Raw genomic sequence first — 16,964 nt, 5'->3', positions numbered from 1 at the left:
CGTGATTTATTCAGCCGTTAAAGTTTAAACATGAGAGGTTACAGCGCCGACGCGCTTCGCTCACGGCCCGGAACGTTCTCAGGCCCAATTAATTTAATTAGAATGAAAAGAAATCTCTTATTATTTTAGGACAATTATAGGGTTGCCCATCGTGTGTTACTCTGGACAGAACCAAATAAGGGTCCTGGAGGCCAGGGCGATGGAGACCCATATTCTATAAAACATCTTACATCGGGTTCTCGGCCAGGTGTCTCACGGAATAGCATCGCTTAGTAAATTTAGCCCTAGTGTGAGCTGACTGAGGTCAGCAGAAGCTCACCAGGCGGACAGGACGGACTCAAACCAGGTTCACCCACTTCAAAGGCTGTCGGGTTACCAGAAGGTGTCCACCATGGACTCGCTATCTCCCACCCCAGTTGAACGACAGGAATAATTCTAAGCTGGCCATTTCCCGGGGGGGGGGGGGGGGGGGGTGGGAGGCGGTCTGTTGACTTGTTGCTTAACCGTTTGAGGGGCAGCGGTAGCAGAGTTTCGCAGCCCCCTCCCGGACATTGCGATCATGTGACCAGTCCTCGGTCAGACCCGCGCCTCGGGACCGCAGAACGCCATCTTCCCATAGGAAACTAACAAAAAGCCCATTATAGAGCGACCAAGTCATGCAGCACTCGAGGGGTTACGTGGGCAAAAGAGAGGGAGAGAGGAAAGGGGACTATCCTTTTGATGGGTGCCCTCCTTATGGATGCCAGGGTGAGGCGTGTGTGTATTCTACGTTGGCCCTAGAACAGTGTATACACAGGCCAATGTATCTCTCAAGAATAGACTTCTGCAACATGATTCCCGTGATGTTTAGGGATAATAGTAGCCTCAGAGGTGGGTCCCAGGGTGTATGTGTAGGCACAGATACCTGAATGTATAGGGTATCTGTATGATTGGTTAAAAAATACTAAACGTTACTACACCAGGAAATAAAATAAATACACTCAAACTGTTCAAATCAATTACAATTGCAAATGAGGGTAACTACAGTAGTATGTGCGGCCGGCAAAAATACTGCCCATTGTGGACAGATGAAGCCCCGTTGCCGAGCTTCAGCGCGATAGGCTCTAGCTATTGGCTGCTACTTGTGACCATTAGGCTGGGATTATGGTGCCAGCGTCGCTGCGTGCGCGCACGGCGAGCACTGCGCTGTAATTTTGTAACGGGAGCTGCCCCTCTGCCTGCGCAACTGCCGGCAAAGGAGCGCGTTGAAGCGGCAGCGTCCTCGGCATCTAAGAAAATCTGTGTTTTCAGGCCGGCTGCCGCGTGGCTTCAGCGCACGTGGGCTGGTTCAGCCAATGAGGGCGAACCAGCTTCGTGACGCCCCCGTGGTCAAACCCCAATAAATAGCTTTCTGAGATACCTAATGGTCACAAGTAGCAGCCAATAGCTAGAGCCTATCGCGCTGAAGCTCGGCAACGGGGCTTTATCTGTCCACAATGGGCAGTATTTTTGCCGGCCGCACATACTACTGTAGTTACCCTCATTTGCAATTGTAATTGATTTGAACAGTTTGAGTGTATTTATTTTATTTCCTGGTGTAGTAACGTTTAGTATTTTTTAAACCAATCATACAGATACCCTATACATTCAGGTATCTGTGCCTACACATACACCCTGGGACCCACCTCTGAGGCTACTATTATCCCTAAACATCACGGGAATCATGTTGCAGAAGTCTATTCTTGAGAGATACATTGGCCTGTGTATACACTGTTCTAGGGCCAACCTAGAATACACACACGCCCAATCAAAAGGATAGTCCCCTTTCCTCTCTAATTATAATCGGCTTCCCAGGACGCTATTATCCTTAGGTAGCACCCATACAGTTGGAGTGAGTTATTTCTGTACCTTGGACGAAAGAGACCCGTATACAGCACTTTGTTTATATTCTGCACAAAGAAATACATTTTTTGCCAAAAACTTTGCGTGGCCCTAAAAAATAAAAAAATTAAACTCGCACAGAGTTCCCGCGCTCGGCACGTTCTTATTATAACGTCCGCACGCAAAACAGGTTAGGGTGGGTAGCAGCCACCTGCAGCCAGGGATTCTGGGTAATGACGTGCAAACGGGCCACTCTGTGCGTGTCACTCTTGGCTTCTTCTTCATTTTAACATGTAAGTTTATGCCGGGTTTTCTCCAGCCGCGGTTACAGAAGTGCGGAGCCCCCGTTCGCGTACTTTCGTGGGGTCCGGTTATTACAATTCCCAAATGCAGAACCCGGGGCGTTACCCGCTCTGCATTTCGGTAGGGGATGTTGAGCGGCTATTTAACCCTTTCGGTGCTGAAGGCACCACTACCGCCTGCAAGGGGTTTAACCTCCCAATTCTGTTTCTGCAGCTGGTCCGGCCCAAAAACCATCCCTCTCGGAACCGGCCCCTGGAGTGCAACTCGGACCACAAGATCCAGACAAACGCCCCTCAGGCTCACCACAGCCGCTTACCTGTGAAGACTGTCCTCCCGACAGCGCAGGTGAAACTTCCTCAGAACCACGCAGGTAAATACAGCGGACCCGGGGGGGGGGGGGGTGGTTCTGTGTGATAGGGACAAGGGCAGAAAACTGCTTCGGATCTCATGCACATGTCAAAGAAAACATGAGTTTATATCTGAACTCTGATAAGTAAATCGGCTTTCCATAATGCAATGTGGTGGTGAAAGCATTTACATAGAGCCACTTAGTATTCCAGCCCTAATCCTAGCAATTTCCTAATAACCATCAGTAATAAAGCAGGGAGTAGGGAGTATGATACCTTTTTTATTGGACCAACAAGTAGTTGATCTGTTACAAGCTTTCCAACCTCTCAGGATCCTTCATCAGGTGTGGCATCAACATAATGTTATACACAGTGTGTGTGTACGAGGGATATATGGTTACAGTGCACGTGGGAAATAAGAAAAGGTAGAAACAGGTATCCCCAGTGTGAGAATTAACGGTAGAATAATAACCGGCATTTCTCTATTGAAATGTAAAAGCGACCAGGACAGCAAGGAGACGCGAGGGGGGAGTGAAATGGCGTTAAAACTGTGTGTGTATAAATGTCCATGCTATATATCCAATAGAGAAAAGCCTGTTATGGCTCTACTGTTACACCTGATGAAGGACCCCGAGAGGTTGGAAAACTTGTAACATATCAACTAGGAGAACTAAACGGGGTACCCCCACATCACTGAGCACTAGCACTGAGTAGGGAGCGGTGCTCATGGGTAAGGGTAATTAATGGTTAGAACTTGGAACGAGAAGAAACCCAATTATTAGCCCTCAACCTCCCAGTCTGAATGATAACTGGTATAATGTAAAAAAAAAAAAAAAAAAAAAAACTTTATTATTCACAAGCAATAAAATATAGGGCTTTAAAATGACACATACAGGCGGACCAATCACCCAGTGACGAGGGTCAAAGTAAACACACCGGATCCTATGGGGGTGGGGACAGGCAATAATCGGATCCCTAAAGTGGATCTCTCAATAAAAGGAGTCGCTATAATGGAAACGCGGGGGGTAGGGTGTAGTATGTGGGTGAGCACCTAGTTAATATGTCAGCATTATACCAGGAGAGGAATCGCCAGCTGTTTGACACAGCGATTACTTGTCATTACAGTCAGAGGTGTGAGCGCTGACCTCCCCAGCTTGTTCATTTGTATATTCAGGCTGCAGATAGGGCGAATTAAGCAGGAATCCATTATCAAGTGAAGGAGACCGCAACTTACGTGGCGCCACCGTCAGACGCGCACGCGCAGGGTTCACTGCCTAACCCAGCGGTGCGCAAACTGAGGGGCAGGAGATTCTTCTGGGGGGGGCGGGGAGGGCGCGGGCAGTTGCAGAGGCCCCCGCACTCTTCCCCCAGGTGTTTAATTTAATGCCGGGGAACGCGCGAGGCCCCCGCAACACTCCACTTACCTTATTTCAGCCGGCTGTGTGACGCGTCGCCATGGCAACGCCGCAGGGTGATGTGACGTGACATCACACGCGGCAAACGACGCCGCGGGTCCCATGACAGGATGTCACATGACCCCGCAGCGTCATTATACGCCAGGGGGGCGGGCGCGACCGAGGAGGGAGCAGGTAGAGGGGGTGCAGGCACCCTAACCATGACCACCCAAAAAAAAACATATCAACTACAGTACTTGGTGCTAACTCCATCCGCAGTTTGACCTCTGGGGTTTTGCTGAGAAATTGGGTTTTGCGCTCTTTCTCTCTCAGCCAAACCCCATATTTCAGGCTCTGGCTGGAAGTCGCAATCCCAATCTCGCCAGCGCTGAAGGAGACGAGAAAAAGACACGGTGAGTTATTAGAAGCGGGTTCTGTTAACGGAGCCGCGAGAATTCCTATCGTCGAAAACCGACCGGATTGGCAAAACCGGCCGTGAAACCGCGTCTAATAAAAAAGACCTTTTTTTTTCCCGCACGGATTGGGCCACGCAAGAACTTGCAGAATAGTCAACCCCGTTGGGAAGGGGTCTTTAAATATGGATTGACGCAACACGCGGTTCCGAGAGTACCCCTTTTAAAATAAACAATGTGTTTCAAATATGCTCGATGCCCTCGCGACAGAGTAAAAAGCCGCCGCGTGTCTCCTGCGCTGAAGCGTATGGTTGTGTGATTTCGGCGGAGAATCTGAGTGTCGTTTTTTTTTTTTCGTCTCTAGGTGCAGGAAACCAGCTCAGCCAACCCGGCAGCATCAAGAAAGACCGATCGACCAATCAGCGGCCGCGGTTTAACTACATCCACGCCAACGCCAGCAACATCTCTGGGAAGGACGGCAGGATGCGGAAATAATACAAGGACAGAGTTACTCGAGCGCAGAAAAACGGACGCACGCTGGGGCCCAGGGGGGAGTCCCGGGGAGGGGGGGGGGGGAGCGGGGAGCGATGAAACAGAGCACGGATTTCACATGTTTGACACCTTGCGTGTGTATCTTGGAACTGACGAGAGTTATAGTAGGAGGGTCGTGAAGAGTTTATTTTAACCCTTTCGCAGCCAGGGGGTAGAAGGCTGACACTTTTTTTTATCAGTATAAATAAAAGGCATATCCGTTTTTTTGTGGGGGGGGGGGGTGTATTCCAACAGGTGTTTGCAATCATTCCGCAAAGCGGTAATCGGCGCCGCTCGGGATTCTGGGAAGAATGAAACGGTTCCGTTCTCCCTTTACAGAGGCTGACATGAGTGCCGAGAGATCTATCCTGCCAGAGATCCTCCCCAGAGGTGGCTGCATGTGGGCCTCCAGAGTCAAATTGTACCGGGCACTATGGATTTGTTGTGGGTTGTGATACCAGTCAGTGGACATCTCACTGATGAAAGGGAGTTTTCCAAACCTCATAAGTGTACTGTTGTGTCTTCACCGTATGCTTGAAAAAGAGACCTGTGAGGTTTGGAAAGCTCTGTACACGTGAAGAAGAGACCTATAGGTTTGGAAAGTTCTGTACACGTGAAGAAGAGACCTGTGAGGTTGGAAAAGCTCTTTACACGTGAAGAAGAGACCTGTGAGGTTGGAAAAGCTCTGTACACGTGAAGAAGAGACCTGTGAGGTTTGGAAAAGCTCTGTACACGTGAAGAAGAGACGTGAGGTTTGGAAAAGCTCTGTACATGTGAAGAAGAGACCTGTGAGGTTTGGAAAAGCTCAGTACACGTGAAGAAGAGACCTGCGAGGTTTGGAAATCTCTGTAATTTCATCAAACCCTTATGTTGCTCTGCTAAAAGGTATCGCAGCCTACGAGTCTGCATTTCTGCAGGACCCATACGTCTACTATAACATTGAACTGCAGGGCACTATATGAATATAGGGGACATCATATACTCTCTTCATATTCACACTGTCACCAGATAAGTCACAATGGACCCACCAATTATCTTAACGAAGTCATTTGAAGATGGAATTCTTTATATGACGTCCCACGATCTCACATTTCTTTTCTGCGTTCAGACTTCGTTTTTTTTCTGCGTTTCCTGTAAATTCTGTTTATTTCCCGTGCTACCCGTCAGCGGCACGCTCGGAACCACTTGGCCTTAACCCTCGCCAGCTCAGAACATTTCTGCCACTCGGAGCAAGCAGGACATTTCTACAGATAACGTACGTTTTCAGCGCGTGCGTTGGCGGGATGCAATGGGTTAACACTGAAGTCATTCATTTCAGATTGTGTCCTTTTGTGTCACTTGGGTCAGTAAGAAGTTATAGGAGCAGTTAGGGGAGGAGCTACAGTGCAGGGGTGCACAAACGGGGGGGGGGGGCGCGAGATTTGTCTGGGGGAGGTGCAGCGGTTGCTGAGGACCCGCGCTTTCCCCCACGACATTTAAATTCAATTCCAGGGGGTCGCATGAGGCCTCTGCAACCTAAACTTACCGAGATCTAGACCACTGTGTTGACGCGTGGCGGCGGCATTTGACGCCACCATCGCCATGGCAACGTGACGTCATGTGACACCGGGAACAGAGGTGAGGGGGGCGCGAGCACCGGGGGCAGCAGGAGGGGGGGGGGGTGAGCAGTTAGGAGAGGAGTTAGGCCGCGTCCAGGCTTAGCGCGGTGCGAACAGAAGGCCGTGCCTCCATGATGCGTGCCGCGGAGCGCGTTACCGAGCAGGCGGTTACCGAGCAGACAAACTCATTTGATTTTGTCATGTGACATCACGGGCCACGCCTCCCCGTCGCGTCTCCCCCCAAGGCCACAAATCGCCGCTGAGGCACGCGCGCCTAGCATGGCCTCAAACATAGGGAGCAGTTAGGTGAGGAGCTACAGGGAGCAGTTAGGTGAGGAGTTATAGGGAGCAGTTAGGGGAGGAGTTATAGGGAGCAGTTAGGGGAGGAGTTATAGGGAGCAGTTAGGGGAGGAGTTATAGGGAGAGGTTAGGGGAGGAGTTATAGGGAGAGGTTAGGGGAGGAGTTATAGGGAGAGGTTAGGGGAGGAGTTATAGGGAGAGGTTAGGGGAGGAGTTATAGGGAGAGGTTAGGGGAGGAGTTATAGGGAGAGGTTAGGGGAGGAGTTTTAGGGAGAGGTTGGGGGAGGAGTTTTAGGGAGAGGTTGGGGGAGGAGTTTTAGGGAGAGGTTAGGGGAGGAGTTTTAGGGAGAGGTTAGGGGAGGAGTTTTAGGGAGAGGTTAGGGGAGGAGTTATAGGGAGAGGTTAGGGGAGGAGTTTTAGGGAGAGGTTAGGGGAGGAGTTTTAGGGAGAGGTTAGGGGAGGAGTTATAGGGAGAGGTTGGGGGAGGAGTTTTAGGGAGAGGTTGGGGGAGGAGTTTTAGGGAGAGGTTGGGGGAGGAGTTATAGGGAGAGGTTGGGGGAGGAGTTTTAGGGAGAGGTTAGGGGAGGAGTTTTAGGGAGAGGTTAGGGGAGGAGTTTTAGGGAGAGGTTAGGGGAGGAGTTTTAGGGAGAGGTTGGGGGAGGAGTTTTAGGGAGAGGTTAGGGGAGGAGTTATAGGGAGAGGTTGGGGGAGGAGTTTTAGGGAGAGGTTAGGGGAGGAGTTTTAGGGAGAGGTTAGGGGAGGAGTTATAGGGAGAGGTTAGGGGAGGAGTTTTAGGGAGAGGTTAGGGGAGGAGTTTTAGGGAGAGGTTAGGGGAGGAGTTATAGGGAGAGGTTGGGGGAGGAGTTTTAGGGAGAGGTTGGGGGAGGAGTTTTAGGGAGAGGTTGGGGGAGGAGTTTTAGGGAGAGGTTGGGGGAGGAGTTTTAGGGAGAGGTTAGGGGAGGAGTTTTAGGGAGAGGTTAGGGGAGGAGTTTTAGGGAGAGGTTGGGGGAGGAGTTTTAGGGAGAGGTTAGGGGAGGAGTTATAGGGAGAGGTTAGGGGAGGAGTTATAGGGAGAGGTTAGGGGAGGAGTTATAGGGAGAGGTTAGGGGAGGAGTTATAGGGAGAGGTTAGGGGAGGAGTTTTAGGGAGAGGTTAGGGGAGGAGTTATAGGGAGAGGTTAGGGTGCAAACTGACACGAGAGGCGCACATCGCAGCATCCGGATACACAACCCACGCAAATCGCAGCATCCGGACACACAACCGATGCACATCGCAGCATCCGGATACACAACCCTCGCACATCGCAGCATCCGGACACACAACCCATGCACATCGCAGCATCCGGATACACAACCCTCGCACATCGCAGCATCCGGATACCCAACCCACGCACATCCCAGCATCCGGATACACAACCCACGCACATCCCAGCATCCGGATACACAACCCCCGCACATCGCAGCATCCGGATACACAACCCCCGCACATCGCAGCATCCGGATACACAACCCCCGCACATCGCAGCATCCGGATACACAACCCCCGCACATCGCAGCATACGAATACACAACCACCGCAAATCAAAATTTGCACTCGGAGCAGTTAAGATTGTTCTTATCAGAAAGAAATGATCAGTCACCATTGTGATTCCTCACCCAATATCCATCCATATATATCCATCAAACCGGTGGGCTGGGTATGCAGACTCCCGCGCTGGGTATACAGACTCCCGCACTGGGTATACAGACTCCCGCGCTGGGTATGCAGACTCCCGCGCTGGGTATGCAGACTCCCGCGCTGGGTATACAGACTCCCGCGCTGGGTATACAGACTCCCGCGCTGGGTATGCAGACTCCCGCGCTGGGTATGCAGACTCCCGCGCCGGGTATACAGACTCCCGCGCCGGGTATGCAGACTCCCGCGCCGGGTATGCAGACTCCCGCGCCGGGTATGCAGACTCCCGCGCTGGGTATACAGACTCCCGCGCCGGGTATGCAGACTCCCGCGCTGGGTATGCAGACTCCCGCGCTGGGTATGCAGACTCCCGCGCTGGGTATGCAGACTCCCGCGCTGGGTATGCAGACTCCCGCGCTGGGTATACAGACTCCCGCGCTGGGTATACAGACTCCCGCGCTGGGTATACAGACTCCCGCGCTGGGTATATATAACTTTGTTACTATGCAATGTAATAGTTTATTGCTATGTTACTCTGACCCAGCACTAAACAGTAGAAATGCAAAACAAATCTCCCGTCGCCGACTTCTCTAGGGTATTATAACTAGTGAAGCGCTCCTGCTATGGGGTAGCAGGGTGGGAATTTCTGCAAGCCAGGAGGGGGCGTATTTAGGGGACGCACTGTAATGCGGGGGGGAGACGGCAAAGGTGTTACATGTCTAAGCGCTTTCCATTTGGTGCAGCTCCCGCCGGTTGGGCCAATGGCATATTTTAAGGGAAGCTTGTTCCTCGTTACGCAGAGATAGTATTTAAAAATGGTGCCTTTTCCATAGCTTAACCCTCGAGATGCTGGGGAGCCGTCGACGCGCTCGGCACCAACGCCAACACAGGCAGAGGCGCGCTTTCTTCGCGACCCCGTGTTAGGCCACGTTTTGTCCACCAGCAGCTGACACGGGCAGTGCTGAGACACGAAGCACTTTTACAGCCCGCCACGGAAAGAACCAGGTCAGGGGCGGACAGCTCCAGTCCTCAAGGGCCACCGACAGGTCACGTTCCCAGGATTATCCCTGCTTCAGCACAGGTGGCTGAGTCAGTGGCTTCGACTGAGCCACTGATCGAGCCACCTGTGCTGAAGCAGGGATAATCCTGGGAACGTGACCTGTCCTCAAGGGCCACCAACAGGTCACGTTCTCAGGATTATCCCTGCTTCAGCACAGGTGGCTCAATCAGTGGCTCAGTCTTCGACTGAGCCACTGATTGAGCCACCTGTGCTGAAGCAGGGATAATCCTGGGAACGTGACCTGTCGGTGGCCCTTGAAGAGTTGCCCACCGCTGACACGGGCTCTTCCATCTTTATTTTTACCAGACGTCAGTGTCGGGGCGCTGGTCTCCGTCTGAACTTTGTAGCCCTGATACTGATCTGATTTGTTGTCCGCCGTCTTTTGATATAAATTGATTGGAATAAAATGATCTTGGTCAATCTCCGCCTGGTCATTTTTTTTTATTGGGTGGGTGGGGGGTGGGGGATGGATCGGAGTCAATCCCTTAACGTTCTGCAACGCCCCCTCCCCCACCCCCCCCCCAACTCACCCAGTCCAAAATAAGTGCTGAGCTGGAGGTGAGAGGGGACCGTGCCTATAGGACAAGCGGAGCATTTAACCCCCTCAGTGCTGGAGGGTCCTACAAGGCATTTCTCACCTCTGCAGCAAAGGAGGAGATTAAAAAAAAAAACAGAAGCAGCTCTTGGCTGCCAAATGGAGCCGCCCAGATCATGTGCATCTTCTTAAGGGACTTGTATAGCTCAGATGGCACAATTGCAGCAGCTACTTTCCCAGTTTTACCCCTATCAGTGCCGGCAATGCGTGGCACGGTGGGGTAACTAAAATACCTCCCCCTGGGCACTGAAAGGGTAAGGCATCGCTGCTCTCTCTGGTTACTCTAGCAATGCAGGGAATACTCGGCACTGATGTAGGGATCTGGTAGCCGGTGCCTACTACCCTCCCCCTGCCTCACTTGCCCTTGATCAGCGAGTGGTACATGGGTTTGATGACAATATGGAGGTGCAGGGAGTTGTCGATCAGATACTCCGACGTGCGCTTCTGAAGGTCGGCGTGGGCCAGGAAGCCGGTGGCCTCGTCCGTGCTCTGGTGGACGGTGTAGACGTGCTTCACGAACACCTTCCCCTGCTGCCTCCTGACCCCGACCAGCACGGTCTTCTGGAAGGTCACCCCGGCAAAGTCCAGGCCGCTCATGGCCGAGGACACCACCAGCCGCGGCTTCCCGTCTTCCAGCCGGTTGGTCTGCGCGCCGCCGGACGCCGACTCCGAGTAGGCGGGCCGGAGGCTGACGGGAAGCCAGCGCGGGGAGAAGATCGCGTTCCACGTCACTTTCTTGCTGGAGTCGTGGTTGCTGGGGCCCAGCTGGGTCTGGAAGCTGAGGCTCCGGTCATCCCTGGCCGGGTTGTTGATGATCCACTGGGACCCCCAGGAGGACGAGAGATAGTTCCGGGGGACGAACATGCTGCAGTTGACATCGAAGTACTTGGCGAAATGCAACGGGGAGGTGGAGTGGAACTGGTAGGCTTGGAAGAGCAGGTCCTCCACGGAGCGGTGGTAAGATGCCAGCACCGCCGACTCCTTCTGGATCTGGAAGAGCTGGCTGGGGGAGATCATGGCATACCTGATGGACCGGAGCACCTTTTCGATGACCGGCACGTCCGGGTTGTTCTTGCTGACCCACTCCTCCACGGCGCTGAACAGTTCCAGCTCGCACTGCAGCACCAGGTCGGAGCGCTGGAGGAGGGACACCATGAGGTCGTCGCTCACCGTCACCCACTCGCTGCTGCCCATAACCGTGGACAGGTTCCACGCCAGGTACTGCAGGCAGCTCTCCTGCAGGCTCTTGTCGGCCACCCTCATGGCATAGTGGTACCAGCCTACCACGTGGCCCTGCGTGGACTCGCTGGCCAGGTGGGTTTTCATGTACTCGGCCACGCCTCTCTGCAGGGCCGAGACGTGGTACTTGCTGGCCAGGCGATGCAGGGTCACGGCCTGGTTCAAATGGACCGAGATCTCCCCGCAGTAAAAATACCTGCAGGAGAAAGACGGAGTGTGAGCTCTTGAGGGCAGGCATTAGGAATAGATGTTAAGCTCTGCAGCCCAGGGAACATATCTGGGACACATCCCTCCGCGCTGACATTACGTAATCCTGTCCTGCAACTTATTTCTTCACACCATTTAGTACAGCACTGAGCACACTATCACTAACACACCAGGCGGAGATAAGGAACGACCGCCACAGAAGAATTAATGGCGAGGAAGCCAGGTTCGATTCCCGCTGTTGACTTCACCAAGTAACTTTCCCCCCCCCCCCCTGTGCATTAGCAGCCAAAATTAGATTGTAAGCTCTATGGGCCAGACATGCGCCTGACCGATGGCTTGTATTATTACGCCGCGCTCTCTCGTCTTGTACCTGATGAATTTGTCGAAGAGCGCGGCGCAGTCGGCGGCCTCCTGCAGGGTCACCACGCTGCGGTTCAGCAGGAGCCCCTCGAAGACGTCGCTCTGCAGGGCGAGGAGCAGCTGGTGGGCGTGGATGACCTTCACCTCGTCCGAGTTGGCGGTGCGGACCCTCAGCGTGGCGTCGCTGGAGTTGCCGTTCTGCAGCAGGCCTTGCAGGCGGTGGAGGAGCAGCGAGGAGTGGTTGATGAGGGCGGAGGAGGCGTCGCTGCCCAGGTCTGATTTGTGAGCTGCTGTGGGAGGAGGAGACGGTGAGAGGTACGTGTCCCTGTGTATTAGGAGGTAAGGCATGTGTTCCTCAAGCCTGTGTATTAGGAGGTGAGGTATGTGTCGCTTATGTCTGTGTATTAGGAGGTGAGGTATGTGTCCCTCATGTCTGTATTAGGAGGTGAGGTAAGTGTCCCTCATGTCTGTGTATTAGGAGGTGAGGTATGTGTCCCACATGTCTGTGTATTAGGAGGTGAGGTAAGTGTCCCTCATGTCTGTGTATTAGAAGGGGTGAGAGGTAAGTGTCCCTCATGTCTGTGTATTATGGGGGGTGAGGTATGTGTCCCTCATGTCTGTGTATTAGGAGTGAGGTACGTGTCCCTGGTGCCTGTGTATTAGGAGTGGGTGAGAGGTACGTGTCCCTGCTGCCTGTGTATTAGGAGTGGGTGAGAGGTACGTGTCCCTGCTGTCTGTGTATTAGGAGTGGGTGAGAGGTACATGTCCCTGATGTCTGTGTATTAGGAGTGGGTGAGAGGTACGTATCCCTGATGTCTGTGTATTGGGAAGAGGGAGAGGTATGTGTCCCTCATGTCTGTGTATTAGGAGGTGAGGTATGTGTCCCTCATGTCTGTGTATTATGGGGGGTGAGGTATGTGTCCCTCATGTCTGTGTATTAGGAGAGGGTGAGAGGTACGTGTCCCTGATGACTGTGAATTAGGAGATGAGAGGTACGTGTCCCTGCTGTCTGTGTATTAGGAGTGGGTGAGAGGTACGTATCCCTGCTGTCTGTGTATTAGTAGGGGTGAGAGGTACGTCTCCCTGTGTATTAGGAGGCGTGAGAGGCTGTCTCCGTTGGGATCTGTTGCTTTGTTCTGCACACGTTCCCAGGGCATTAGCACTGAATATTGTGAATTATTTTGATGTGGGAACATTATTTCACACACCGACCCCCCACCCCGGGACCCCCCACCCCGGGACCCCTCTCTTCCAAAGGCTCATTCACATCCCGTGGCAGAATAAAGGAGTTTCCCAGCCCACGAACTGGTCTCATTGAACGTTTCCTCCGCAGCTGAATGTCCTGGCAGTGATATGGGGGGGGGGGGGTGTTATTAGGAACGGGGGGTCCCCAGATTGCCTTGTTCTGCTCAGGCTCAGTTTGGCTTTAGAAGTCATCTGGGCTTCAGCACAAAGAAGGTTTTAGGATCTTTTCCCAGGAGGGAAACAAACAAACTCTTATACTGTTTTCCCCCTTCTCTCTCTCATCCCCCCCCCCCCTCCCAAGAAAAGGTTTGGCAAACAATTTTATCTTAACCCTTTCACTGCCAGAGAGGCCTGCCACGCTGTCGTTCAAAGTGCAGTTATAGCAGTGTCATGTTTACTGGGTTACATGTAGGAAATAGAAGTGTTAATAAAATAAGGCGAGTGTAGGTCATTTCTAAGTATATATATATCTATATATATATATATATATAAGAAACTTTTCCAAGTTGCCATAGAAATTCTCTGGAAGGTTTTTACAACCTTTAACTAATCTCATCCATGATAAGACTGTTTGCCGGCCCTAGAATCTACAGGTGAGATGTCCCTTGAAATGGTTCCTCTTTTGTGATTATGCGGCAAATATACCAAATAAGTAAACATGGGAAGGATGGTGAGCCAGGGAATAATCCGATTGCCAATTCTTGGAGTCAAGAAGGAATTTATTTTTCCTCTTATGAGATAGCATTGGATGATATGACACTGGGGTTTTTTTGTTTGCCTTCCTCTGGATTAATAAGTAAGTATAGATATAGGATAAAGTATCTGCTGTCTAAATTTAGCATAGGTTGAACTTGATGGACGTACGTCTTTTTTCAACCTCATCTACTCTGTAACTATAAAAAAAATAGATAAAAGTGCAGAGCAACAACTAATGATCTCACCAGCGAACATTTCACTGGAGTCAGTGAAAAGAATCAAACGTATTACTTTCTCAAATGGTGAAAAGGAGACAAATATTCACTTGGAAGGGGGGGGGGGGGTGGAGATTTGGGTGTAAGAAAGACAATGACCCCAATAAGCGACCTTTCGGACACTGCCCTGCGTAGAACAATGGTCAGTGGTTAATGACTGAATAGAAAGAGGTCATTCATTTTAAGCAAGAAGATTAATAAATAAACCTTGGTCCTGGAACGATGTTAGAATGAGTGGGGCGTCCCATATGTCACTGAGTGTGTCCTGACCCAGCGCTGCAGGGGTCAGTCTGTATGGGGACCGTCCTGTACACACTGTGTCCAAGCGAAAAACGTTCCTAACACGTCTGTTAACCCAGCCCCATCCTGCACACAGAGGCTACTATATTGTATTTGTATGTCTTTATATAGCGCCCAAAGTGTACTCAGCGCTTCACAAAGAATACAGCACAGGGAATTATACTAATACAATAAGCGCAGCAAAATCAGACAATAGGAAAGGAAATCCCTGCCCCGGAGAGCTTACACTCTAACAATATGATGCGTCGCTGCATTAAACACCATTGTTGCTTTTTATGGGATTTCAGAAAAATGCTGTTTTTTTGTTATTTTTGTAGCCCCTTGGAGACTAAGAGAGACCTAATTGGGCAGCAGAGAGATGTTCAATGATGCCCTACAGGCAGCAAAGGGGTTACCCCTAAATGCACCCCTCCCCAAGGTTCTGCCCCCCTTTCTCCCAACACCTGTGACATCTTACCTGCCTCCACCAACGCCCACAGCAGGGCTAACGATGCCAGCCACCTCGCTGCCCTGCTGTGCCAATGTCGCTGTCCCCTTTCCATCTCTGCCACCTTCCCTGAACAGCGGGCACAGGGAAGGCGTCTCTCTCCTCCCCTTTATATAGGACACTGGTCCTCCCGGGCTGGACGCTCCGCAGTGATTGGTGCATCCGACGTTGCCACGGAGACCAGAGTTTGGGGGTAGGAGGAAGCACAAACGTTGCAACTCACTGGGAGCCAGCTGAGACTTTTCTGCGCCTCCCGTCTTAGAGGCGCAGAACAAAGGATGCATAAATCCCCTTAGATCTTCTTATTTAACCCTGGAGGGGCCCGCTATGCAAGTCAGCAGACAAAGAGTTAAAAAAAATTCCAAAGTCCAGGCATTGGAGGCAGCATCTGATGCTGTGTGATTAGTGCAAAACACCCGACAGAAACACAAACCTGTTGTATTCTTGCTCTGTGCGTTCCTGGCACAGAAGGTGTTAATGTAATGGCTAATATCCTTTTATTCCAATTCTCTACATTTCTGTTCAGGAGGTAAAGAGAAGCCCCCGGATCAAAATCCAAGCAAAACAAGGGTGTTAGGATGTCAAAAGAAGACGTTACAACTGGAACCAGCACGTCTTTGAGTGTGTAGCACAGTGTTTTTCTAACCAGGGTTCCTAGGAACCCTTGGGTTCCCCCGGGCGTCCCTAAAGGGGTCCCTGTCATTTTCTGGGCATTTGAAAATTGTATCGAATACAGAAGAATTTACAGTGCATCTGATGTCAGACGCGCTATTAGAGAGGGTTGGGGTTCCTTACAATGCATCTGAGCACAGACGCGCTATTGGGGAGGGTTGGGGTTCCCTACAATGCATCTGATCTCAGACGCGCTATTAGAGAGGGTTGGGGTTCCTTACAATGTATCTGATCACAGGCGCGCTACTAGAGAGGGTTGGGGTTCCTTACAATGTATCTGATCTCAGACACGCTATTAGAGAGGGTTGGGGTTCCTTCCAATGCATCTGATCTCCGACGCGCTATTAGAGAGGGTTGGGGTTCCTTACAATGCATCTGTTCTCAGACACGCTATTAGAGAGGGTTGGGGCTCCTTCCAATGCATCTGATCTCAGACGTGCTATTAGAGAGGGTTGGGGTTCCTTACAATGTATCTGATCACAGGCGCGCTACTAGAGAGGGTTGGGGTTCCTTACAATGTATCTGATCTCAGACACACTATTAGAGAGGGTTGAGGTTCCTTACAATGTATCTGATCACAGATGCGCTATTAGAGAGGGTTGGGGTTTCTAACACTGCATCTGATCTCAGACGCGCTATTAGAGAGGGTTGGGGTTCCTCAGAATTTCACTTGGGATTCCTTAACCAAAAAAAAAGGTTCGAAACCACTGGAGCAGCACAAAAAACAAAGTGTGCAGATGAACTGGACAGACCGTGTCCCCTATTATTTCATGATATAAAAACCCAGGAGTTGCATCACAGATTACATTAAAAAAACAAAAAAGGTTCCCTGTGTCCCCACCTTATATAAGGCCCAAGAAATTATTCCTAAGGTTGGAAGATCTTTCTCCAACATGAGGCATCAGTGCAGTAATAAGTAATAACTTATTTAATAACTTAATAACTTTAATTATTTAAATCAGAGCCGGGGAGGCGACCATCCTTTTGATAGGATTAAGACAGTCGGAAACAGAAAATTAATTTGCAGCCTTTAATCAGTTCTCACTTTAAACTGGTAAGGAAGGACGATAACACTTTAAACGTTAGTGAGTTTTTACTAAACTGAGCTTCCTTTGCGTTCTATAGCAGGTTTTAGCCACCTCCCCAGCAGTGCAAGATCTTTGCAACACTTTCCTGTTTGGGATCATTTGTTGCCAATGTTCCCAGCAGTTTCAGCTGCAAATTGTAACAATAGATAATGTTACATTAGTAATATAAGGATACATTGTAGCTGCTGAGTTACACTGACTGAAGGAGTGATTGAAACTGAAAGGCGGCCATTATGTTAGGCACGCAATCAGGATTTGTACAGATTTCTAACAGGAGCACCAAACAATTGCCAGTTGAGGCAAGAATGTAGGGTGATACA

The 16,964-nt window shown here is 51.0% G+C and overlaps 2 protein-coding genes across 4 annotated transcripts in view; one reads left to right on the top strand and one right to left on the bottom strand.

The window, feature by feature from the left end:
* KIF19 (kinesin family member 19) overlaps nucleotides 1–6,485 on the top strand; it is a 75,096-nt gene extending 68,611 nt beyond the window's left edge. Inside the window, exons 19-21 of one of the 2 annotated variants that reach the window (XR_012789879.1) lie at nucleotides 2,377–2,533; nucleotides 4,682–5,561; nucleotides 5,683–6,485. Coding sequence is in view for 1 of the 2 variants with exons in the window: in XM_075580076.1 (XP_075436191.1) it covers nucleotides 2,377–2,533; nucleotides 4,682–4,812 (288 nt within the window). In the remaining variant the exon portion in view is untranslated. Of the gene's footprint in view, nucleotides 1–2,376; nucleotides 2,534–4,681 lie in introns of both variants that reach the window. The other variant, XM_075580076.1, reaches the window with a different exon arrangement.
* Nucleotides 6,486–9,748: 3,263 nt separating this feature from the next.
* Nucleotides 9,749–15,089, bottom strand: BTBD17 (BTB domain containing 17). 2 transcript variants are annotated; one of them, XM_075580073.1, is made up of 3 exons: nucleotides 14,855–15,089; nucleotides 11,892–12,168; nucleotides 9,749–11,510 (listed from the first exon to the last, which is right to left on the bottom strand). In XM_075580073.1, exons 1-3 carry the CDS (start codon nucleotides 14,937–14,939, stop codon nucleotides 10,430–10,432), a joined length of 1,443 nt encoding a protein of 480 aa, XP_075436188.1. In that variant the 5' UTR covers nucleotides 14,940–15,089; the 3' UTR covers nucleotides 9,749–10,429. The 2 variants fall into 2 exon arrangements, with proteins under 2 accessions (XP_075436188.1, XP_075436187.1); XM_075580072.1 differs by having other exon boundaries at nucleotides 9,751–11,510; nucleotides 11,892–12,171; nucleotides 14,855–15,067.
* Nucleotides 15,090–16,964: the final 1,875 nt, after the last annotated feature.

The sequence above is a fragment of the Ascaphus truei genome, chromosome 22, assembly GCF_040206685.1.
Source record: "Ascaphus truei isolate aAscTru1 chromosome 22, aAscTru1.hap1, whole genome shotgun sequence".
Taxonomy (NCBI): Eukaryota; Metazoa; Chordata; class Amphibia; order Anura; family Ascaphidae; genus Ascaphus; species Ascaphus truei.
Note: the sequence above shows the minus strand (reverse complement) of the source record. Positions and strands in the feature narration are given on the sequence as shown.